General features: G+C 48.3%; 1 protein-coding gene across 2 annotated transcripts in view; it reads right to left on the bottom strand.

The window, feature by feature from the left end:
- The window catches only part of PLXNA4 (plexin A4), a 480156-nt gene that overhangs the window by 159516 nt on the left and 293862 nt on the right, over window positions 1-26778 (bottom strand). For both annotated transcript variants that reach the window (XM_086395591.1, XM_086395590.1), the window contains exon 4: window positions 7324-7455. In XM_086395591.1, coding sequence (XP_086251717.1) covers window positions 7324-7455 — 132 coding nt within the window. The remainder of the gene's footprint in view (window positions 1-7323; window positions 7456-26778) is intronic.

Genomic DNA, 26778 nt, shown 5'->3' with positions numbered 1-26778 from the left:
AAAGGTATTGGGGGGTGCCCGGAGATTGTAGGGGGGCTGGTGGCTGAAGGTGAACTAGCTTTTAGCCACCAAAGGTTAAGTGGTTTGTCTGGGTGTTCCTAAGAGTATTAGTAATAATAGTAATAACAATAGTGATATCGTCCACGCCCGACACTTTACGTGTATTACCTTTAGTCCTGAAAGCTGGTTATTATCATTTGTGCTTTCTGCATGAAGACACTGAAGCACAAACTCTGCTTGAGTGACTTGCTCCGGGGAGCAGAGCAGATGAGCTCTGAGGGTCAGGGTGAAGCCCCATCTACACGGCCTATTCCTTATCGTCCCAGCGTCTCTATCTTGCACACATTTCTGCTTGCCAGTCACCCCCATGATCGTCTAACAGATGCCAGGCCACCGTCATTCTTTTCCTCTCACGGAGGCTGCTGAATTCGACCCTATTCAGATGTTAGAGGGTTTTACACTTTCTATGAGTGTCCCCCTCAGATGCAAGTCTGTTGGAAAAGGAGTGTGGGGTTAGGGTGCTTTGCTGCCCACTCCCCTTATGGGGTGTCCTGGCTGTATCTAGAACTCTGTGTACCCCCAGGATGTTCTAGAATAGAAAGGGGCTCTTGTCCCAGTGTGCACTGGACTGGGAGAATAAACCAAGGGCCCTTCTTCACGTGGCGGTGGGGGGGTTCTGAGTTCTTTTATTTTTATTTGTTTATTTATTTGGCTGCCCCAGGTCTTAGCTGCAGCATGCGACATCTTTAGTTATGGCATGTGGGATCTAGTTCGAACCCAAGGCTCTTGCATTGGGAGAGCAAAGTCTTAGTCACTGGACCGCCAGAGAAGTCCTGGTTCTGAGTTCTCATCATCACCCGCAGCGTCCCAATCACCTCACCCCACCCCAGCAAGCCTTTTCAATTTCAAAAGCTTGTTATGGTGGCCAAGGATTGGGATACAGAACTGTCCTGCTGGGAAGACTAGGAGATGAAGAGGACTCTCGCCCCCTTCGAGAGCTCCACGGTCCTCGTTGGAAGGGGGTCTGGAGCAGACCTTGCAGTAGGAGCTGAGCTGTGTTCTAACTTGGCTCCTCTGCCAACCTGCTGTGTGACTCTAAATAAGCCATTTACCTCTCTGGGCTTCAGTCTGCTCATGACACAGAAGCAAAGGCAGCAGGAGAGAGCTGGGCCTGAGAAGCCTTGAGGCCTTATGGCCCAATGGAGAATTCAGCTACCAGGACCGGAGTGTCGAACCTGGAACAGGAAGTCATCTCCCCTGCCCAGGTCCCTCCCAGGGAGTGGTTCTGCCATGTTTTCAAAATTAATGAATCAATTGATTTGGGGCTGATTTTGGGTTTTCGTTGGTGTGCGCAAGCTTTCTCTAGTTGCTGTGAGCTGGGGCTACTCTCCAGTTGCAGTGCATGGGCTTGTCATTGCAATGGCTTCTCTTATGGCTGAACATGGGCCCTAGGGCAGGTGGGCTTCAGTAGCTGTGGTGCACAGGCTTAGTTTTCCCATGGCATGTGGGATCTTCCTGGACCAAGGATTGAACCCGTATCTTCTGCATTAGCAGGAGAACTCTTAACCACAGGACCACCAGGGAAGTCCAGGTTCTGCCTTTATTAGAAGGAAGGGAGAAGTGAAACATCTCAGTCATGCTGCCCAGGATCCTTTGGGAACAGCTCCAAACAAGTGGGAAGGCTTCCACCTGAGTGAAACTGGGGGAAACAGGGCAACAGCTCTTCTCTTTTTGCGAATGCCTGCGGTGGCTCACGGGCAGTTGCTTGCTCTCAGGCCTGCACTTCAAGCCCCTTCTCCCAGGAGCTATTGGGAACAGCCCTGCCTGGGTGCTGGGAGCAAATGTCAGCCATCCAAATGCAAACTGGAGCAGACAGCTCGGCCCTGCGGGACGGGAGGAATGACCTGTGCCTGGGGACCCAGCACCAGGGAGGGAAATCATTCTTACAGGAGCCATCACCCTGGACCCCAGGACTGCACTTGTATGAGACCAAGGTCCATGGACCTCTGAGCTTGTCAGACTTCATGTCGGCTAGCCTCAGAACATCCCGGGAGGCAGGTGGGGGCAGGGAGGGAAACTGAGGCACAGAGGGGCAATAATGGTGTCCTTATCGCACAGAGGGTCCTTGGCAGGAGCACAACCCAGAGAGGGTGCAAGTCCCAAGGGGCGTGAGCCTTGAACCCCAGTATCACTTTCCCCTGAACTGAGCTTCCTTTTGAAACTCACAACATGGTACAAATCATTTACAAAGCATCCTTTCCCCGAAGCCCTCTCTCCCACCACGCGTTCTTCACCATCTCTCCATTTCACAATCTCAGGCAAAGAGCTTGAACAGAAATACAGAAAACACAGAAGGGGACAGGGGTCCTCCACAGGCCCCTTCACTTTGATGTCTTTGCTCTCTGGGAAGCCTTCTCTGATCACTGTGCTTTTTAAATTTCAAGACTTTCACCCTGACCAGTCCTCCCGAATTCCCTTATCCTGCTGCATGTCATGTATTACCTGATAATCTACTATAGGACTTTTTAGCAGGTTGATTCTTCTTGACTGTTTCCTCTTGCTGAAACCAGAAGCTCCTAAAGTCAAGGATATTTATGCTTCTTCACTTTTGAATCCCCAGTGCTTGAGCTCGTGTTCAGCATGTAGTAGTTGCCTAGTTGAGTGAATCTGTTGAGTGAACGAATGAATCAGGCCTGGGTGATTCATCACAAAGCAAGATGGCCTTAGCTGCTTCCCTACCGGATTATGATGGAGCCAAGTGGACCAGATTATGGTGGACCCCTGCCTGGCCCTGCTTTCCTAGGTAACTCTGACCACAGGTGGACCCACCTCCTCAGCTCCTGCAGGCATCTGTATCCTGGCCCGTATCCTAGTACAGCTAGGACTAGAGTGCCACTGGCTTATGAGAGGGACAGGCTGTGATGTCCCCAGGCACCTGAAGCTGACCCACTGTCAACAGGAGTCAGTAAAACAAAGAGCTCCGTGAGAGACAGCTTGGCCCAAACACAATTGAATGTGTATCTCATGAGAAGAAACATGTGTTCAAGGCCCCCGGCTCTCAGGCAGGGGAGAGATGGAGTGTGGCTGGCAGGGATGCTGAAATTTACTGAGAAATCTGCCACTTGCTCTGAGGCTATCAAGGAAGACACTTTCTTGGTGGGGATAATAGCTGCTTCTCCTCCCCGTAGGGGGTCGCTCCAGGGTACCTGAGGACAGCCACCAGCTCTGCCGCCTCGTCTCTTCGTGCGTCTGCCTCACTGACACTTGTTCTCACTTCCCTCCCCATCAGTTTGGCAGGTTTTTATCGCACTGGTTTCGGTGTATATAGACGTTCCCTGGGGAGTGCAGCAGTTGCAGTACACATACCATATACAGTCACGCAGACTGATGGAGACACACAGAGTCAGACACAGGGGAAGGTGTGTGTATGCACACACACACACACCCTAGGGAGATACCCAGAGTCATGCAGAAGAAAGGAAAGGGACAGACACATAATATAGCCCAGCAGGAGACAGGCAGACCTTGACAAAATGACGCTGATACCTAGCAGGGCGCACTCAGCCACTCCCAGAAAGTACACATGGAAGGCGGCCCTTGCTGGACAAGAAACAAAGCGGAACTCAGCTATCCATAACAACAGAAACAGTATCTGGCTATGGAATTATTCAGCTTGCAAATAACTGTAATAGTAGCTCCATTACTCTCTTCACTTGGGAAATTCCAAAGATTGTGGTAATTCTGTACCATAAATAGGGTGGAGACCAAGTATGTTTTTCTTATTTTAAATCACAGTATCACAATTAGGAATATTATGTATGACTAGCACATGAGAGGAGAAGGCAATGGCACCCCACTCCAGTACTTTTGCCTAGAAAATCCCATGGATGGAGGAGCCTGGTAGGCTGCAGTCCATGCGGTTGCGAAGAGTTGGGCATGACTGAGCGACTTGACTTTCACTTTTCACTTTCATGCATTGGAGAAGGAAATGGCAACCCACTCCAGTGTTCTTGCCTGGAGAATCCCAGGGACAGGGGAGCCTGGTGGGCTGCCGTCTATGGGGTCGCACAGAGTCGGACACGACTGAAGCGACTTAGCAGCAGCAGCAGCAGCACATGAGATGTATGATATTATTACTTAAGAGATAAAGTAGGCTAAGTTTATATAAGAGAAAACACAAAGAAAAAAATAGTTCAAAACAGGGCAAAAGTCATGACAGTAATAAATGGGACTGAAGTTTGGCGGGGGCGGGGGGGGTGTTTCTTTTATCCAAAGTGTAGTCCTTTCATTAACTACCTAAGTTCAAACTTAGGAATTAAGATAAGCAATAAATCATTTGTATCAGTCCTTCTCTTTTCTAACTCTGGGTCAGTGAAGACACTGGGGGTTCATTCATTCATTCATCAGAGTAACTATAAAGGGTTTAAAGTTGAGGTTTAGATGGATGAAAAAGACAAAGAACTGTCCTCCATCTGCTGACAGTCTAGTAGGAGGGAAAAATCAAAGTCATCATTTTGAGCTATGTTACTTCTATGCCTGTTTTCTGGATGTTCTTTTTTTTTTTTTTAATCATAAATGGATATTGAATTTTGTCCAAAACTTTCTCTGCATCTATTGAGATGATCACATGGCTTTAGCTTTCAATTCGTTAAAGTAATTATCCTTCAGTTAAAAATAGATAAATAAGAAAGTCATCATGACTCAGTTGGAGAAGAGCTACCATAGAGGTGTAAACCCCGGGTCAGGAACAACTCAGTGGAGAATGTGGCAAAAGAGCTAAGCTTTAAGGGACAATAGAATATTAGCCAGATGAGAAACTGAAGCACATTTTAGGAGAGCCGACATCAGTGTCATCAGCCCATACCCTGAGCCTGTAGTCCTGGCCTGCAAAGTGTTCCAATCCTTCATGACTCACTCACTTGATGCCCTGGGGCCTGCTATATCTCCAGCTACATGTATTTACCAGGCTGCTCCTGTCCCGTCAGAACCGCAGGTTGTGGGTTCTTGATTTGCTTTCCACTAGGACTGGATCCCTGCTCAGAGGCCTGTCTTGACCTTGACCTGTGCTCCACCCTTCATAGATAACCCAGAACCTTGATGCCCGACTCCACACGCAGCCAGTTCCACACACTCCTGGTGCAATGTCATAAGAATAAAAGCCTCTACTTATCGAGTCCTTACTCTGCCAGGCTTGATTCATGCTGATTACATGCATTACATCATTTGATCCATGGAACCACACTACTGGATTTTATCATTACCTCCATGAGCCAGCTGAGAACAAGGAAGCTTACAAAGCTTAACAGCTCCTGAGATCAGAGTTAGCAAATGGCAGGACCACGGTTTATGATCAGATATCCTGAAAACAAGGCCTGGTTATTTACCCGTCTTGCTACCTTACCACTCCCCACTGAGAATCTGTAACCCCAGTGGATTGTTGGCCCAGATATCAGGGCTTTGGAGCTATGATTTGGGTGGCAGCCACCCCTTCTCCATGAAAAGCAGCGCCATGATGGATGAAGGCCTTGACTCCATCTACTCCTGCCTTCTTCCCAAAGTGCCCATAATCCAGCGCTCCCAGCAGGCCTTTCGGGTCAAGCCTGAATGGGTGCTGACCACTAACTGTGCCCTCAGGGAAGCAGGACAGCTGAGGTCAAGAAACTTAAATCCCAAGGCACCTATCAGAGGGGGCTCCACACAGCTTTTGTATTTTCTTCTTTGGAAGTCTTTAAGTCTCAGGTTCAGAAACCTTGGCTTTCAGGTCATGTAAGAAATCCTGAAGCATTCAACACCTGTAGAGGTCTTGGGTCTTCTCTGAAGAATTCATTCCACAGAGGAAAGCTACTTCCTCTCAGCATCCAGGGCCTTGGAGGTATGCAGGGAGGGAGAGTGTAGGCCCCACCAGAAGGGAATAAGGAATGAAAGCAAAGGAGCAGCTTCATATGGGTCCTGACTCCTGGGATAAAAGGCTCCCCGCTCAGCCCCACCTCAGGCCATTCCCCGGCCATGGCAGCCTCAACCAGGACACCACAATGAGTCCCACTGTGGCTGAATAGGGGGGTCTCACACCCCGGGAAGATGTCATCGAGCTCTGGGGGAGGGTGGAGCTGCTGTGGGCTCCCAAGGCATAATGCACAAGCCCTGTGGGTGGCATAATGTGGTATTTATCTCCCCCACTCTGCAGAGAGGGAACAATCTAGACTCTGTCAGCAAGGTCCTCTGGGGAGTCCAGGCCTCGCTAATGAAGATGAATAAGACGAGGAATCTGCCTTGGCTGCTCGGAGCTAATGTATACATATTCATGGGCTGGGAGGACAGCTCCCAGGATGATCCATCCTCCAGAGAGGCAATGGAGGTAGGGCAGTGCAAAGCCACACTTGGGATGGGGGCATTTCTTGCAGGGTGGAACACTCTGTGAATTAGGGTACCACAGGACATACCCTTAAGTGGACCAGATTTCCAAAGGAAAATTGATTCCTCTGCCTGCTGCAAACTTATGAGCCCTGATCTACACTCAGGGACCCCTGAAGAACTGAGTTCTCAGCTGAGTTCCAGAAGTAACTCCGGCTTTGCCATTTCCTACTCCACCTCAGCTAATAACCATCCCCACACCGTATTTGTTCTGCCTGGCATGGCCGCATGGAATTTGCTGGAGGTTTCATGTTAGAGTTCTTGCTGCTGTTGTTCAATCACCCAGTCATGTCTGACTCTTTGCGACCCCACGGACTGCAGCATGCCAGGCCTCCCTGTCCCTCACCATCTCCCAGAGTTTGCCCACGTTCATGTCTGTTGCATCGGTGATGCCACGCATCTTATCACACAAAGGCTCAGGACACATGCCACAGCATCTCGTTTCATACACATGGACCTTTTCAGAATCTCCATCCATCTGACTCTTTCATGATCTGCCCACAACTATTTTTGGGGGGGTGACAAATCCTTGCCCACCATAGAACTCCAGGGTCCATGACAGTGACTTTGGCAGCAGATTATACAGTGTGTAGGAAAACCTAGACCAGAAACTTGAGCATCCGTACGTGTTTCTTCAAAAGAGGGCAAGTGTTGGCCCTGCCCCTATACACACCATCACTCTGAACTCAGTAGATTTGTCTCTGACTCACGGATATTTTGATATGTGAACCATTTCATTCCCTGTTTGGGTGCACTCAGCCTCCATCCCCAGGCAGCAGAACAGAAAGGATACACACTGAGCCCAATAAATCAAACCCCCTCTCTGCAGCCAGCCTCCTGTAGGTTTCCACGGAGCCACAGGCTAGTCTTTAGCGGCAAGATGAATGTCTGGCAGAGCGCAGAGAGCCTTACCTGCCTTTCTGACATGATGTAGAGCTGCTCGCGGTCCTTGGAGAAGGCCATGTCCCGGAGCACGGGGCCGGGCTCCACCACCTGCACCGTCTCATACTGCAGGGCGTTGCCCCTGGGCCCGTCTACCCGGATCTGTGGAGGAGAGGAAGAAGAGAGTTCAGATGTGAGTTCAGATCCTGAGCCGCCGTATGTCCAGCCTCAGCCGGAGCTTCCCTCCCCACGGGCAAGGGACGGGCGGTGAGCCCAGTGAAGGGAAGTGAAAGTCGCTCAGTTGTGTCCGACTCTTTGTGATCCCATGGACTCATCCAGTGGAATTCTCCAGACCAGAATACTGGACTGGGTAGCTTTTCCCTTCTCCAGGGGCTCTTCCCAACCCAGGGATCAAACCCAGGTCTCCCGCATTGCAGGCGGAGTCTTTACCAACTGAACTATCAGGAAAGACAAAAGAGCGGCGCATGCCCAGCAGGAGCCTCTCGTGGGGAATGGCCGAGACGCCGAGACGCGGTGGAGAGAGTGGGGGGCAGGGGGAGGCGAAATCAGGCTGCACTCGGAACCTGATGTTCTTCTCTCTGGCTCACTATGCCTAGGCTCACAACTTTGACGCCTTGCTTGTGTATCTTTGGACAAGAGGGTGGGGCTGATATGGGGGAAGAGGAATCTGGGGATGAGGCAAATGGGAAAACTGATGCTGCTTCAGATCACAGCATCATCCTACAACAGAAAGGCAGTATCATTAGCTACATTTGTTAGCAGAATAAATCTGGATGTAAAGATATGGGCTGATTCTTTGAAACTGGCAGCCAGGATCACTGCTGCCCTTCGAGGAGAAGCCAGAACCCCCAAAAATTCACACCAGGTGGACTTGTTCTGTCTATGAACCCACTGGCTTATGCTTCAGATTCTGGAATACATGTAGGGTCCCCAAATACCCTAGAGTTTCTATTTATGTCCCCAGTGAAGGGCATGTGGGCATTCCAGGAAAATGTGTTTTGGGCATGAGTCATTCTCAGTCTTCCAAGAACACTTAACAGACTAGGTCATCTCTGGGCCATCTAACAGTCCTTCCTAGAACTGTTGGAACAATGTGAAGACCATGAGGAAAGACTTTTGTCCACATTCCCCAAGGCTGAGGACTAGTCTAGAAAAGATAGGACTTTCCCAATGCCACCCACTCCCTGATTCAAGGTGCTGGCCCAGGTCTTCAGGATCATCACCAGTCTGGGCTCACAGATTTGCCATGACTATTGATGAGCACTAATATTTCCATCCACATAAGTTGGGATCAAACATTACCATCCATGTAAGAATGTAGGAAGTGAGGAGAATGCCAGAGGTAGATGGGGAGAAGCGATAGCTAGATCACCAAACTTGATCAGTTGCCATTTGTACAAGTCTCTATAAGATAATGCGGTGTAATTTTAGAAATTTCAATAACAAACTAGAGAAACTAGAGAAACAAACTAGAGAAAAAATATAATATTCCAAATTATTAGAAAATTATTCCAAAAATAATATTCCCATTATATATTCATTTTAACTTTAATAGGTAATTCTTAACCTTTTATGAGCTCAAGGAGAATGGCAGAGCTATTCAGAGGAATTAAGTTACAGAAAGAACACCATATTAATGCCATCTGATAACATCAATTTATCCAAAAGTGTGCTGTCTCTCCTTTCTGTTAAATTCACTGAACTCTGACACCAGGGTGGTGTGTGACATATGTATTTGATTTGGGGTTTGTGCTAGCCTTTTTGCTTGTCTTCCTCTTAAGCACAATTTTTCAGCCCTTCCTAGACATCAGGTACTGGGAGATGATTTTACACATGATTCCTTATTGATATAATCTTCTCAAGAGCTTTTTTGTCCTGGCTTGCATGGCCCCTCCAGGATCCATTCCAACCTCTCTCACCTTTTAGGTGGGACTGGACCCACCCCCTGCTTCCTGGGCTGGTCTTTGATGGGCAGAAACAAATTGGTTTAATCTCACTCTCTGGCCACAGTGGTGGAGAGAAAGCAGACCCAAACCATTCAACACTTGCAATTAGAGTGAAGCAAGGACTATGTCTTGTGACAGGGGGAGAAAGCACCTCCCCTCACCCTTCATAAGATCAGGTAGCTCCCAGAACTATTGGCAACCCTCTTGTTATAAGAAGAGGGTAGGGGGCTGGAGCCAGGGAAGGTCAGGGACAGAGATGAAAAGCATTGGTTTTTGGTGATGTCCCTGAGCCACTGAATCAAAATAGCCCCAAAGGCTATCATGTGTCCAGGCCTTTCTAGCTACTCAGGATATTTCCTTATTGTTAAAGTAACACAAAGGTTTTCTGCAATATCTAATGATATGTTCTGATAGAATAGATGGGGAAAATGGGACACAGCGCATTAAATAACTGCCCTGAGCTATCAAATCTGACAAATGAATGAGGATCCAGCCTGACCCAGGAATCCGTATTTTTCCTACCACTCCGGTTACATGAGGGACACTGTTCCTTGATGAGGTTCACGTTTACTTTCTGGGGATACCACCAAAGGCAGGGGCCTCCAGTATGTACAAATTCCAGAGGCTTTCATCAGTTATTCCCAATTCTGAAGCTAAAACACTTGTGCTTGACAGATATTTATTTTTAAAATGAAGAAATGAATGAAGTTCAAACTCTTCTTTGCAGATTTCCCATTAAGCTCAGGACAACAACAACAAGAATGGAAAAAAAAAAAAAAAAAACTGGTGAAGGAATTAAGAAGAGACATGCTTAGCTGTTAAAATCCAAATGCCTGGGAATCCAGTAGCCCTCCTCCTTCTGTCCCCACCCCCAAGCCACCAAATGTCCACCCCAAGCAGGTCTTTCCTTAATCTGAATGAAATGGGAGCTCATGCAAAACCAATTGGGATTACCACCCAAGTCTGACTGCGCGGTGATGGCCTTGGCCTCCAGCCCAGCCAGGCTGCCTCCCCAGCTGTGAATCACCCTTGGAGCAGCAGCACAAGAGTGATCCTGTGCAGCCTGGCTGGTCTCCAGCCCCTTAAGGCTGCCAGCAGGAGCAGGCACCCCTCGGGGATGCTGGCAGAAAGGAGTCCCCTCCGGTGCCCTGTGTTGTGATCCCCGAGGGAAATTGGATTCAGTGCCTAAGTGACTGTCTTTATCATTTGGCTCCACCTTCCCTGCTCTTTAGGATGAGGTGATGGGCTGGATGTGGACATCAGAAGAAACTAGCAGAACTGGGCAGGGACAGAGGTGTGGACCAGGGAGCACTAATGTGGCCAGTTTTTCCCGGCCTGGAGAGGCAAGGCATGGGGCAATGGGACCCACCTTGCCCACTCCTCCAGGGCAGGAAATCAGTAATTGAAAAGGTGGTTATTCCCTGCACATCAACCCACCCAATCCATACTACTTGTTTCAGGAAACAGAAAGGAAAGCATCCATTCAATCTGTCTGCTGAAAGAGTCTCACACAAGACATGGATAACAGGAGTTTGTGATGGGATGTGCTGAATGATGGACAATTTGATGGACAGCCATCAAATTAAGTAGACTGGACTAGCTGCTGGCTCTTGGGCAACAAGAACTGCTAGCAACTTAGTGGCTGCTATGTGTCAGGCATGATGGAAGGCATTCTACATGTATTTATCTTCTCATTTAAACCTCACGGCTCCATGAAGCCTTAATATTATTCCATTTACAGGAATAATAAGGCACAGAGAGGTTTTAATACCTTGTTCATGGTCACACATCTAGTGATCAACGTTGTCTGGACCCCTGCTGAAGTCTGACCAATTCCAGAGTCCACTCTTCAATGCACTTACATAGTATACCAACACAAGTTAAGCCAGGTCCTACTGGATCTATAAACCTGCGTCTCTTCTAGGAGTGAAAGTTATTAATGATAAACAAGCATCACCCCAGGAGTGCTGGAGGAACCATGTCTATCTTCCACAGTCCTTTTGGGAAAGAATCATGCCTATGAATGAAAAAGACGCTGTTGTAAATTTTCAAAATAACGATCCCTTATATTTTTGTTTTATACCTTGCTGAGAATGTTATTCTTAAATAACACTGTCTCATCTGATGGCTATACAATTTTTATGATGTTGACTGCCAGCATAATCATTCTCTTTTTATCAATGAAAAAACTGAGATGGGGGTTTTTTGGGCCTTTTCTAAAATTCAGTGATAAACTAATGACAGTCAGGACTAGAACCCAGGTCTCCTGATTCCTAGCTCAGAACTTGCAGTTGAGCTATTTAGATTTTCCCTGAGCCTTTGACAAGGTTCCACATGAAAAGGTTTTAAAAATAATGAGTCTCCATGGGACTTTGGGCAGTTTGGCCATGGAGAGAGAACCAACTTAGAGATAGAAAAAGACACATTTCTGCGTGGAGAAGTGGGAACTGGGGCACTCTCCAAGCAGTAGTGTTGTGACTGGTCTTATTTACTATTTTTTATAAATGGTCTGGAGCAGGGAGCAGGAACATTTACAGCTGATGCTAAGCTCTTTGGAAAAGCCAGAAGGCCCATGATGGAAATGAGCTACAGAAAGACGGTGCCTCCTCTGTGGGAACTGAGGATGGAGGAGGAGCTATAATTGAGCAAATAGACCTGGGTCGTCACGTCTTACAGTGGCAGGGATCATGCTCGGTGTATCCAAGGCTGCAGCCCCAGTGCCTAGCACAGGACCCAAGGCACGACTGGTGCTCAGGAAGTAGTTACCGACAGGTGTGGTGAGAGTATGGAAAAAGGAACCCTTGTACACTACTGGTAGTGTGTAAATTGGTATAGCCACTGAGGAAAACAGTAAGGTAGCTTCTCAAAAAATTAAAAACAGACCTGCCATTTGATCCAGCAATTCCACTCCTGGGTATATACCCAAAGGAAATAAAATCAGTATCTCAAAGAGATGTCTGCCCACCCATGTTCATTTCAGCATTGCTTCCAATAGCCAAGATATGGAAAAACCTAAATATCTATCAAGGGATGAATGGATAAAAAAATGTGATTATATATATGTAATTCAGCCTTAAAATATAAATTTGGCCATTTTTTACGATATCGGTGAAACTGGAGAACATTTATGCAAACTGAAATAAACACAGAAAGACAAAATATTGCACAGTCTTGCTTATATATGTGGGATCTAAAATAGTCAGACTCCTAGAAGAAGAGGGTAGAATGGTGGGAGGGGAAAACAGGGAGATGTTGGTCAAGGCATGCGCTTCCCAGGTGGTGCTGATTGTAAAGAACCCATCTGCCAGTGCAGGAGACAAAAGAGACTCAGGTTTGATCCCTGGATCAGGAAGATCCCCTGGAGAAGGGAATGGCTACCCACTGCAGTATTCTTGCCTGGAGAATCCCATGGACAGAGAAGCCTGGCAGGCTACAGTCCATAGAGTTTCAAATGATCAGACACAACTGAAGCAACTTAGCATGCACACATGTTGGTCAAGGGATATAAAGTTTCAGTTATTAGATGAATAAGGTCTAGAGAGCTGATGTGCAACAAGGTGACTATAATAATAATACAATACTGCATACTTAAAATTTATGAAGAGGGTAGATATTTAGTGTTCTCATCACACACACACACACACACACACGTGAGGTGGTGGATATGTGAATTATCTGAATTGCAGTGATTCAGTTCAGTTCAGTCGCTCAGTCGTGTCTGACTCTTTGTGACCCATGAACCGCAGCAGGCCAGGCCTCCCTGTCCATGACCAACTCCCACAGTCCACCCAAACCCATGTCCATTGAGTCGGTGATGCCATCCAACCATCTCATCCTGTTGTCCCCTTCTCCTCCTGCCCTCAATCTTTCCCAGGATCAGGGTCTTTTCAAATGAGTCAGCTCTTTGCATCAGGTAGCATTATTTCACAATATATGAATACATGAATCGAAACATCAAACTGTATACCCTAAATATATACAATATTAACTTGTCAATTGTACTCCACAGATGGATAAAGGGCTTTTCTGGTGGCTCAGCAATAAAGAATCTGCCTTCAATGCAGGAGACATGAGTTCCATCCCTGAGTCAGGAAGATCCCCTGGAGAAGGGAATGGTAGCCCACTCCAGTATTCTTGCCTGGGAAATCCGGTGGACAGAAGAGTCTGGCAGTCTACAGTCCATGGGGTCGCAAAGTCAGACATGACTTAGCAACTAAACAACAACAACAACAGGGATGGGAAAAGCAAGTAGTTATTAAATAACTGATCAACTCCCTCCAGGTAAAACAAGCCGCACTCTACCAATCAGAGGATGGACTCTGAGCTGATTAAGGCAAGATCACGGTAGGAAGCAGGATCGAAAAGGCAGAGCTTGGTTGTTACCATTTACTGCTCCCAGTACTCCACAGCAGCCAAAAAGTCCAACAGAATGACTGGCAGCTTTCACATGGGATTCCAGGGAAAAACAGGCAAACAGAAGCCATTCTCTGGACCAAGTTCTCCTAGATACAGAAAATCACGTCCAGTCCACCTCTGGTAAGTTAGAACAAACCAGACGCCTGAAACTTGGGGACAGCCTGGGAAAGATTCCCCCAGGCCACAAAGACACAGCTGAGATGAAAGGAGACACAGTGGCCGGTGGCTCCATCACTATCACAGGGGCCACCCTCAAGCTTGGGAGGGGACAGCTTAGAATAAACAAGATTTATTGTCTTACGCATTAGGACAAATAAAATGTATTCTGTTATACAGCACAGATGATACTTGCATATCAACCAGGCAGTGAGAAAGAATGAAAATACACACTGATTTAAGGTAGAAAATATAAGGAAACCCCTCATGTCCATTTTGGTGTTTAGAAGATGTTATTCTCTGAGGTTGACACCAAGGAGGAGACTGCCCCCTCACCCTGTGTGTTCCTTGACAGAGCGACAATCTACACTCACTCATCATCCAGCATGCATTTATGGAATGTGCAGTGTATACTAGACTCCGAGCCAGTTTCTGGAGATCAGTGAGTGCCTGCCCTGCCCTCTGGGAATGTGTGTGTGTGTGTGTTCAGTCACTTAGTCATGTCTGACTCTTTGCAACGCTATGGACTGTAGCCCACCAAGCTCCTCTGTCTATGGGATTCTCCGGGCAAGAACAGTGGACTGGGTTGCCATTTCCTCCTCCAGGGGATCTTCCCAACCCAGGAATGGAACTTGCGTCTCCTGCCCTGCAGGCTGATTCTTTACTGCAGAGCAACCAGAGAAGCCCACCCTCTGGGTTATTAGTCTTCTAATGGGTTCAGATTTCACAAGGATGAGGCCAAGCAGCAAATGCTATAGCAGAGAAGTGTTCGAAGGTCTCTTTTCCTTTGTCCCAGGAGATCTGGCCAACTGACTGGGCTGTAACCAGGAATTATCAGCCCATCCCCAGTCGAGGCTCAAGGGAGCATGTGCATGTCACAGAATAACAGAGCCACCGCGTGGCACCACCAGCCATGAGAGTTTGACTAATACAACACTTAGTGGGTAATATCAGATTCATTCAAAGACCCACTTCAGAGCCGAAATCTCTTTGGTCAGTAGGAAGACTGATCTAAAGGAGCAAAATGAGTGGCACTAACAGATTTTACAAAGATACGCTGGCAGAGGGAGGCAAGAATGAACACATGAAAAAGGGGGAGACGGGGAAACTTTTGGCCAGCTTCATGAAGCCCTGTCCTGAGGAGACAGCACAGAGGTGTTCTCCAAGGCCTGAAGGGTGAGGTGTCACTTCAGGCCTCACCACAGGCCCAGTGGAAGGTCCTAGACAGCACGGGACAGCAGAAATAGAGTGCTGGCCACAAATGTGGGCCACATGGGCAATTAAAAAGTTTCCAGCAGTGGTTACATTAAAAAATAAAAGTGTTCGTCACTCAGTCATGTCTGACGCTTTGTGACCTTATGGACTGTGACCCCTCCAGGCTCCTCTGTCCATGGGATTCTCCAGGCAAGAATATTGGAATGGGTTGCCATGCCCTCCGCCAGGGGATCTTCCTGGCCCAGGGATAGAACCTGGGCATCCTTCATTGCAGGCAGATTCTTGACCGTCTGAGCCACCACCAGGGAAGTCTCCCAAAATAAAAAGGTAAAATTAATTTTTTCAGAAAGTGTTCATTTTTACTGATTTCTCTGGCTGTGCCAGGTCTTAGTCGCAGCATGCAGGATCTTTGTGGCAGCGTGCACGATCTTTTCAGTTACAATGTGGGATCTTAGTTGTGGCACTGGTGGGGGGTGAGTCTGTTTTTTGTTTTTGTTTTTTTAGTTTTGGCATATGGGGTCTTAGATGGAGCACGCAGGATCTAGTTCTTTGACCAAGGATCGAACCCAAGCCCCCTGGACTGGGAGCTCAGAGTCTTAACCACTGGACCACCAGGGAAATGCCCAAATTAATTTCAGTAATCTATGTTTTTACTAACCCACTGTGCCCCAAAATAGTATCCCTTGAACATGTCTAGAGTATAAACATTGTCAATGAAATATTTTACATGTGTTTTTCATGCCCCGTCTTTGAAATCTGATGTGTATTTCACACTGACAGGGGAACTCAGTTTGGACCAGCCACATTTCCGGTATACACAGGCCTCCTCACCAGTCCTTCGCAGCCGCTCAGTCTCCAGCCTAGGATTAATCTGCTTGGCCCCGCTTTCCCACCAGCCCATCCAGCAAGCAGCACCGCCACCTCTCCACCCCTGGCACGGTGGGCATCTACGTTGCCAGGCAGAACTGCTATTAAAACATCAGCAGGGTGGCCTCCGCAAAGGTCAGCCATCCGGGGAGCTCCTGGCAGCTGCTTGTTTGTTTATTGGAACATTATCTGGGCCGGGCTGTTTATTTACATCCATTGAAGAATTGAGCAATAAATATCGTCTCCTGGTAGCAGGCAGATGCTTGCATTAGAGCATTCTGGCTGCCGTCTTGCTTGAAATAATCTCCCTAATGAGCAAACAGTGCTATTCATCCTTAAAGATGCAGGCCACCCCAGGATTCCCCTTTCCTCTCTCCTCTCACATCCTCCCCAGACCTCCTGGTTAAGGTCTACGCCTGCCAGGCCTCCCGATCAGGCCCAGGAATAAGGCAGCAAGGGTGGGGGTCTCACCTGGCAGGCAGGGATGTGAACTGGGGCTGGAGACGCAGGGTGGGAGCAGACTAAATCTAGAAACCAGTGTCCCGGGACCCTCTGAATTCTCCACCTGGACCCCTGTGCCTCCAATACAGAGGCATGTGAACCCAGTCTCTGCTGCTCCCCTCAAGAGCCTCAAGACACGACTGCGGCTCTCCTGGGTGTCCTGGTCTCAACCTGTCTCCCACGGAGGCAGAAATAGAATAGCCGTGAGGATCCTCGGTGGGAAAAGAGCTGCCAGGATCTGCTTCTCTGGCACATACGGGGTTGTGGCGTCTCCCAGGAGGGAAAAATACTGCGGCTTTTGGATCTTACTTATGCGGTTTATTTTGGTGGTCCCCAGAGGCTGACAGCGCTGCAACCCTGGTCACTGTCACTCAGCCGCTTGCCACACAGACTGGAAAGCCGGTGAAAGGAGAACTGGGCACACGGCACAGCGCCCGCAGCAGGCGTGTGGCCGGTCTTGATCCTTGGTTGAATGAATGAGTGAACGGAGAAGCTCACTCTCAGCCCGAGCTGCCACACTGGGGACTTTTAGATGTGCAGACTCACTCACAGGCACAAACACACACACACCATCTCCATCCCTGAAGGTGAGGCTAGATCTCCACTCAAACACGGCCTCTAGAACTTTCCATGGGTCACTCTACGACAAAGTGATGGACGAGGAGGACCTGGAAGTGTGTCGTATGCCAGCAGGAAAAGAGACACAAGAACGAGGCGTGACTCTCTTAGAAACTTGCTGGTGGTGGGGTTAGCTCTCCTTAGGGCAAGGGGCCTCTTTACAGTCTCCGAATCCCTGCGGAAAGAGCTGCCTGGTTCTCAGGGCAGTGGCTGGGATGACCTCTAAGCTCCCGCCAGACTGCCAGGGGCTGCAAGCCTGTCCCCTGCCAAGGGCAGATCCCTTGGCCCCAGGTACTCACTGTTAATTCCTACAACCCGCAACCAAGGACTTCTGCAACAAAACTCCACTCATACTCACTTGAATTGTCCCCGGTGCTTTCAAATTTTTTTCAGTGGCATGCCCATTAAAAAAAAATTTTTTTTTTTAATTTATATTGGAGAATAGTTGATTTACAAGGCTGTGTTAGTTTCAGGTGCACGGCAAAGTGATTCAATTACACATATACATACAGCCATTCTTTTTCAGATTCTTTTCCCAGAGAGGTTATTACAGAATATTGATGGAGTTCCCTGTGCCATACAGTAGTGCCCAGTGCTTTGAATTTAAAAATCAGAGCCTCTCCTTTTTTTCCTCTGGCCCTTCCAATCTCCTTCTCCTGCTCTACTTTCTCTTTTTTATCCACAGCACTTGTTACCATCTCACATGCTATATAATTTATTTCTTTATGATGATGATTATTTATCTCCACGTAAACACCACAGAGCAGAAATCTTTATCTCTTGTGCTCACTGGTGTCTGCCAACCCCCTGAACCATGCCACATAGTAGGGGGGGGGTCAATAAAAATCTGTTGAATAAATGGAAACATTCAAACTACTCATCAACATCTTCCTTTGTCCCCAGGATGCAGATTTCCTTCTTATCTTATGACAAGGAAACAGAACAGTTGCGGATGTTCGCACTGGAAGGTTCAGCAGCAGGGGAGAAGCTGGAATCATCCAACCCAGACCCAAGGGGCCAGCGATGCCCATTCCTCCAACAAAGTGGACCGTGCCACACGCCACAGGCTCACCTCCCTGCCTTGAATCCCAGGGCTTCGAATGCGAGCAGGGCCCCTGCTTCTGCATTCACCCTGCTTAAGCCACCCCAGAATAGCACAGTGAGGGTGCTTTGTTTTGATTTCCTGATTCCAGCCAGGAGAAAGAGCTTGTAAAGGGAACTGCAAGAGGGTAAACAGTAATTAATTAGGCTCTGCGCGCACATGAAGCCTGAACCGTGTTACGGAACACTGTTGGGACGACAGGTCCCTGTGGGTCTCCCGCTGAGCACGCACAAAACCGAATGACGCTGTCCAGGTAGCCATTAGGACTTCTTGCCTGTATGGTCCACATCAGAGAAATCAGGGACAACGGTTTCCATCCCACCCACCCCCCCACCCCCCCCCGCCGCCGCTTGGGGCATGACACAAAGAACATGATACAACTCCAGGAGAGAAAGATGCTGATGAAATAAAAAATGAAAGACAGTACGGTTGATAAGAAGGAAGTACCAGAAAAAAGTTCAAACCAGTATGTTTCAAATGCAAAATATTTAAAATCCACTTCTCTTGCGGCATCTTCCCAATCTTATTGGAGAGAATTGCGCACACAAGTTACTGGGTTGGAAACTTAGTGGGAGCCAGATTGTGACCTTAGAGTAGGCTGTACCTCCAAATCCTGAATGGCTTTTAGCTATGTGCCTCTAGCCCCAAAGGAGCATGGACGCATTACTCCCACTCCTGGAAAAACAAGCACCCGTGAAGAGACTGTTGATACATGCCTGCCACTCACTGCTGTGTGCTTTGCACAATCTGCTCGTTCTGTATTGCAGAAGACCAGCATCCCCTGGCTTCTGAGATGCTACGTGTAGGCAGAGAGTGAGAAGGTAAGCCCACGGGCAGACGGTGTGCATCCCAGCTCTGCGCATGGGAACTGTGTGGCCTTAGACAACCTACCAAACTTTCCTGAGTTTGCTTTCCTCTTGGGGGGAAAAAAAAAAAACAGAAATAATCATAACAATACTTGGTTGTTACTGTGGGAGTCTGATCATGTCCCAAGCATGCAAAATACTTAGCAGAGTGAGGGGGTGATGGTTATGTTTCAATAAATGTTCAGTAAGTTTCAGTAATCTCATTGATTGCTAGGAAGCCAGTTTTAATGAATCTATCCCTGTGATCCCCACTCATCCCCAAGGGAAGCAGCAACCTTATGTGCTATAGAAAGAGAGGTTAGAGGATGTGGCCCCACAGAGTGGACTTTCAAATTCCAACAAGGTCACTTAAAGGAAGAGAGAAGAGGCCCCAGGGGTCAGCTGTGGACTATCTGAGCCAACCAGAAAATGGGCATCACCAGAGGAAACTAGGCCTGGAAGAGTCTGTGCCCATGACGGAGGGCTCAGACGGGCATCCCACCAATGTGGTCCAGAGACTGTCACACGATGCCTCAAGCCAGAGGAACTGTCCTGATGAGCCTGGTTCCACTCAGGCATGATTCAGAGAGCCAGCAACTTTATGGAGAAAGACGAAAGCAGCTTCATGCATACGGTTTGGGCAAGCCCCAGAAAGGGAAGTGGGGTACCACAGCCCAGCTCATGGAAAGGAGGAGCATCTTTGGGGACCCATCAAGGGTGGGAAGTTGACTCAGGGCTGGCAGGATGCTAAGGAGAAGCAGGGCCTGTTTCCTAAAGGTGAGGCAGTGGCACTGGAGACAGTCTCAAACCCAGAAGCAGGATGCTGGATTCCTCATGCCTACTCCCCTACTGCCTCCTCCATGAAACTCCACCCCATCCCCGGCCCTATATCCTCTGGGTTCAGAGGGCCCTCCTGCCAAGTGCGGAGGAGGCTATGTCCTCTCTTCTGTGCCCCCCACAACTGTTGCAGTCACCTATGGGTTAATGAGCAGAGGTGTATCCTGGCTGCAAGGGGCTGAGGAGCAGTCAGCATTTTCCTCCTGCTGGAAACTGAGCCTCCCCCAGAGTGGGACCCAGCAGCTGCTCAAGGTAGCTGTAGTGGAAGCAGGAGAAACCAGAAGCAGAGTGAAGGCTGGGGATGGATGGACTCTCACATGAGCTGTTACAGGAGTTCTGTGAGTCTCAGCTGGCTGGGTCTTAGCTCAGAGGATAGAGCTTCTAGCAAGCAGCTTGGCCCAGAGTAAAGACTCAGGACTTGTGTTGACTGAACGAGGAAAGTGGGCTTTGTCTAGGTTTTCTCCAAGCTTAGAAGCAGCTGTAACCCCCACCCGCACCCCCCACACCTTCAAGTCTCAGATTTTACCATTACTGCATGCCCCATTGCTCTAGTCCCTAAGGCCCACCCACCCAGGGTTCCCTGGTGGCTCAGACAGTAAAGAATCTGCCTGCAGTGTGGGAAACCAGGGTTCAATTCTTGGGTCAGGAAGACCCCCTGGAGAGGGGAGGGGCTACCTACTCCAGTATCTTGCCTGGAGAATCAATCCCATGGACAGAGGAGCCTGGTGGGCTTCAGTCCATGGGGGTCACAAAGAGTCAGACACAACTGAACGACTAACACTTTCACTTCCACTTTCTTCTCATCTAGGAATCAAGACTTGGATCCTCTAGCAACTTTCCCTCCTAGTTACTTTCTCTCCTGATCCCAACTGTTTCCATCTTCAGATGGTCCTTTGCATATTGTCATCTTTGCCCTAGAGTAGAACCAAACTCTGCCCCCCAGGCCTCCTCCCAGCTCTCCCCTTCAGAAACACCTCCCCGTCTTCCTCCTCATCACCTAGCAACCACCATCCACGACCACCCACCCACTTGTAGGTGCAGCATCCTCATGCCTCCACACAGCCCTGCATTTCTTGCCAGGCCTATACTTTCCTGTTTCCTCGAAGAATCGAACTGGTCCTTTCTCACAGTCCTGTTCACAGTCCTATTCACACCATGTCCCTCAGTTTCCTCTCTGCTTCCTCTCAACCAACCCACGCATGTCCCTCCTTCTGAATCCGGTCCAGGACACTCTTCCAAAGGCTTTCTCCATAACACCTGCCCCACTCTGAATGCCTCCCTGTTTCATATCACCCGCGGCCACAACAGCCCAGCCACTAAAAGTTGTCTTGGGCTTCGGCTCCTGTGGACGCCCGTCCTTTGCTCTCCTGCTTTCAGTGTGTTCATTTCAGCCATGAGAATGTCAGCCCCTTGAGGGCAGGTCTATAGCATTGAGCTTAAGCACAGGGCTGTGTAGCCAGCCAAGCTGGAGTCCTGATTCTGCCCATTATTAGCCCTTATGACTTCAGGGAGAATTTTAAAGATCTGCTTAATACCCTTCACTGAAATATGGGGCTCAGAATTCTGAGCCCAGGGTTGCAGTCAGGATTTCATCAGGTGAATTATGAGTTGCTCTTACTAAAGTGGCTGGTATATTGGGAGTAGGGCTTCCCTCATGGCTCAGAAGGTAAAGAATTTCCTGCCAATGCAGAAAAGTCGGGTTTGATCCCTGGGTCAGGAAGATGCCCTGGAGAAGGAAATGGCAACCCACTCCAGTATTCTTGCCTGGAGAATTCCATGGACAGAGGAGCCTGGTCGGGTACAGTCCATGGGGTCGTAATAGAGTCGGACACAACTTAGAGACTAAAACAACAACATGTTGGAAGTAAAATAATGCACATGACTGCTAGTGGTGGATAGTCAGTACTCACTTGTATTTAGTGAATTGGTCTGAAGATGGAAATGAGATAATGCCGTGATGGTGACAATGTAGCCGCCCACAGCCTCTAGTCCCCAACAGCTCTCTGAACACCAGAGTTGTTTAATAGGTGTTTAGTCAATTAACAAATGAATGCACAAATTCCAATCACAATGGGAAAAGATCAAAAGGATCCCAGGATCCTCAGAGACTCCCTCCCAAGTTTACATCTTTTTGATGTTCGTCTCCAGAGGCCCACCAGTCCTCTTTGTAAGACCAAGGGCTGCAGCGGCAGCCAGCCCTGTATGGTTCCCGCCCGCCAGACCCTGCACTGAGCTGCCTGTGGGAAGCCCCATGAACTGGTGGCTCAGCCCCTAGGCACTCCTCAGCAATTTTCTTCGCAAACAAATAACCCAGGGAGCATCAGACAAGTGCGCGTCACCTCGACATCTGCTCTCTCTGATGAGCTCAGCTCTGGGTTCTTTCCCTGCAGCCTCATCAGACTTCTGGGGATCAGCCCTTTCTCACCCTAGGACAGCTGTGTGTGTTTCTGTGGGCCTAATAACAACCTTTGTTGACTTAGTGCTAAGGGCCAAGGAGCCAGCTACGTACAACTCCCCAAGACGGACTGGCGGCATCTCCACCAACTGCTCACCCGACGTTCCGCGTGTCACCTCCCCCTTGGGAAGCATGTTGGTCAGTAGCCACCACCCCGCTCCTGGCTGAATGGCAGTGGGCTTGGAAAGCCCTGAAACAGGCAGAGATTCATATTTTGTTCACTTGAGATTTGTACCAGGATTTAAAGCCCCAGATTCTGAGCCACCTAAGATATATTTTGTGGTCAAAATGAGGGTTAGAACGTGTTTACTCAAGACACAGGTCACCATAACTCTCTCCAAGAATTCTCCCCACTGTCTCTGAGGATGGGTTCAATCACCACCTCCACCACCCAGTTTGCGTTCCTCCTGGCTTGCCGGGACCATGGCCCTTGGGACACCTCACAACATGGGGTCGTTATGTGTGCCCATCTTTCCACCTGCCCATGTGCTCCCCGAGCACAGCACTATGTCACGTTCATCTTCCCTAAAGTCACAAGGCCAGTGAGTGGAGCCCCAGACTGGAGTTTAAGTTTTCTGGCTCCAAATCCATTCTCAGCGACAGCTGACAGAAAAGTAGGTGTTGCTGGGTGCCCTAGCGGCAATGTCCATTATTATTATCTAGTAAAAACTTTCCGAATCTTCTTTGAAGAATAGACTTCAGTCCACTCAGTACTGCCTCACAGATCACCAAGGATTACTCAATTCTTCCTCTCTTTATCTCCACACATCTCCCCTGGCAGCCACTGCCTGCATTTTATATTAACACACACACACACCAGCAGTTCCTCTGAGCAAGAAACACTTGGAACTCTTTCAAATGAGAACCCCAGAACCCATGAGGCCTGGGTGAGGCATGTGAATGGTTTGCAGTCAGCAAATCCGTTCCCAGAGACAAGGGGAAGGGCCTTCCTCGGGATCAGAATTCTGGGGTGGAGAAGGGCGTCCCTGTGTGGCTGTGACATCAGCAGATGGGGCTGGAATGCACACATGTGGAGAGTCAAGGGGCCCCAGGGCCAGGAGAGAGCTGGGCTGTCATACCACAAAGGGTCTTTTGACCACCCTTCATCCCGGGAAAACCGCAGACATTCTTCTTGAAGCTGCCCCCCTCCCTCAGCAGAAGGGCCTAAAGACACTGTCCTCTAATCCAACGGGTGACCTTTGACCTCAGTGAGGCGAGCCTGGAAAAGGCAAGAGGTTTCAGAGCTAAAGGGCCTCGAAGGAAAAAAAGAAATAACCAGTGCCTGTATGGAATACTCGTTCTGCCAGCAGTATGTGGAGTTAATTGCAGAGAAATGCATTTTAAAAATAAGATATTGGAAAACCATCCTCTCCGTCACTGGCCACAGTTATTACAATTATTTATACGGCATCACCATAGCGTGTGTTTCACAGCAATTAAACTATTGATCTTGCAGCTCTGAGGCGCTGAGCAAAACCCACTGCCACCATTCCTGCCCCTGTGGGCGTCGTCTGTCCCCACGCTCAGACATGGAAACTGAGACTGAGGAGGAAGTAGCCAAGAGCGGAAGACTTAGTAGTTGGAAAACTAATATTAAGAACCAATATATCGGGGACTTCCCTGATGGCTCGGACTGTAAAGAATCTGCCTGAAACGCAGGAGACCTGGGTTCGATCCCTGGGTTGGGAAGATCCCCTGGAGAAGGGAATGGCTACCCGCTCCAGTATTCTTGCCTGGGGAATTCTACAGACAGAGGAACCTGGCGGGCTATCGTCCATGAGATCGCAAAAGAGTTAGACACAACTGAGCAACTAAAACACACACACACACACTGGTGGTCCAGAGGTTAAGAATCCATCTTGCAATGGAAGCAATGCAGGTTCGATTCCTGGTCAGGGAACTAACACCCCACATGCCACAGGGCAACTGAGCCCCAGCACCACAACTGGAGAGTCCATGCACCACAACAAAAGGTCCCACGTGCTGCAACTAAGACCCAATGCAGCCAAATAAATACATATTAAAAAGGAGAATCAATATATTGACATGATAAGCTAATATTATCTTAACATAGCAATAGTAATATAGTCCTGTCTCCATTTGGCCGGCATTTAGTCCATCGTGATGTTATTTTCCAGGCTTGCCCAAGAAGTTACATAGTGCAGCTGAGTGATGGAGTGCATGAGTCCCAGGGGCTACAACCATGGACTCCAAACCCAGCCCCAGCATGAACTAGATACAACACCTCTTGGGAAATGAGTCAACCTCTCCTAGTATCCTCATTCATAAAATCTTAATAATAACAACACCCAACACATTCAGCTGACGTGAAGAATTCATGAGTTAGTAAAGGAAAGGCAATTAGCACATGGGCTGGAACATGACTGGGGCTAAACTCAAGTTTCCTGTTTTTGTAGCAGCCGGTCCACAGGATTCTCATTCACCCAGGACACTTCTCTCTGAACTCAGGGGTCATAGTTCCATCACTGGTGAGGGACCAAGGGTAGGCTTGGTCTCCTGTGAGGCTCTGAGATTTGCAGCAAGATAAGTAGCACACATTCTTTTTTTTTTTTTTTTTCCTTCTTTTCTGATAGCCTTGAGGTAGGAGCTGGACCTGACTTCTCTTTGTGGCTGGTCACCTAGATGTGGGTAGGGGTAGTCCTTGGACACCAATCTCCCCTTCTGCCTACCACACTCCACCCCAGGAACATGCCCTCATGCCCCATCATTTTTCTTCAAGTTCAGAGTCAATATTAAGCTAATGATGGTTATGGAAAGTCTTATTTATGAAATGTATTTGATGTATTATTTAATGCATTTTGAAGATATATTAAAAGATAAAATACATTGAATAGTGGGTGTCTGGGAAGGTACGAAAATGATTCCACTTCATAAACCTTTTTATTAGGAAGTTGCATGCTCCTGAGCCAAAATCTCTTACGTTGGATGGCATGGATGTGAAGAGATGAGAAGCAGAGTGACGTTCACTCTGATCCCGCCTCCAGGCTTTAGGAATCAAGGAGATGGATGTTGGTAGGAAGTGGTGGAGACTGCAGATCAGTTACTGCTCTGGATTGTTCCACCAAGGGGCAAGTTGGGAGGAGAAACTGGTGTGGCTGGGAAGTGAAGTGTGAGTCAGATCTGTGGCATGAAGTCATGGAAGCATGGTCAATTGGCCTTGTCTGATTGCCTTGGAAATTCAGGACTGGTGCTTGGATCATTGCTAAGGGCTTGCCTTTGGTCACTGCCATTCTGCAGGCGGACTATGAAGTCATGACACGAGACGTTTCCCAGAGTCAGAATTTAAGCCACTGTGCCTGGCTGACCCTCTCGCCTTCTTTCTGAGGGTCAGGTGTGACACACTTCATGGATTACAAGGTACAGATCAGAAAGTCAGTGGTGAAAGGAATAAAGTCACATTTTCTGCTTCCCTTCATGTTGCCCCCAAACAACCACAAAGAGTCCCTCAGTTGAGAACAGGGAACATTCTCCCATGTCCCAGGCTAGCCCCTAAAATAGGCTCCATGCCTTAACCTACTTGAGCTTACAAATAAATAGGCAGGCATGTTGAAGAACACAGGAAAGACATGCCCATCGCAGCATCTTCTCTACATGGTCACCACTATCCTTGAATTCCGGTGGAGGAACATTTCTTTGGGTGAAACATCTTTTTATGATACAAATATTGTGATGGAGGGGAAGCTATCTTTGGGGAAAGTGAAAATGAAAGTGTTAGTCAGTTGCTCAGTTGTGTCCGACTCTTTGCAACCCCACAGACTGTAGCTCACCAGGCTCCTCTGTCCACAGAATTCTTCAGGCAAGGATACTGGAGTAGGTAGCTGTTCCCTTCTCCAGGGGATCTTCCCGACCCACGGATCGAACCTGAGTCTCCCACATTTAAGATAGTATCTTTACCGTCTGAGCCACCAGGGAAGCCCATCTTTGGGGGGCATGAGGTAAAGTGAAAGGCCCTGGCCTGAAAGGGATACAGGAGATGAGTCCCATTGGCCAAGTCCCCCAATTCCTTAGGTACCGTCAGCAACATGGCGGGTTTAGATGCTCCTTCAGGTCCAGGTCATAATATAATTACGTAGCCTGTATAAATAGAATTTCTTAGCAGTTTTTTCATGACGGGAGAGAATGATTCCCAGGGAAAGGTTAACAAGGGGACAATATAAATCTGGATGACTCATAATGGAGAACTGGGGGGCAGTTTCGAGGAACTAAAGAGAAATCTCATTTCACATTACAGTTTTCATGGTTTTGATTGGGGCTGGTTCTGGAATTTCTACCCAAAGTCTATGTCATTTTCAAAAATCTGAATTTATCTATTATTACAAAGAACAAACCCTCAGGTTTTATGTTTTGCTCTGATGTAAGACTTAAAACCAAGTGAAGAACTCTGAAGGTTGACTTCTTTCTGCTCACAGACCCTTTCCTTTGGTCGCCTTTGGTCAGCTCCACACAAGTGCCCACCACCAGGGGTCGCTGGCTCCCTTCTGCTCC

The sequence above is a fragment of the Bos grunniens genome, chromosome 4, assembly GCF_055505025.1.
Source record: "Bos grunniens cultivar Pamir isolate PY7600 chromosome 4, Bosgru_T2T1.0, whole genome shotgun sequence".
Classification (NCBI taxonomy): Eukaryota; Metazoa; Chordata; class Mammalia; order Artiodactyla; family Bovidae; genus Bos; species Bos grunniens.
Note: the sequence above shows the minus strand (reverse complement) of the source record. Positions and strands in the feature narration are given on the sequence as shown.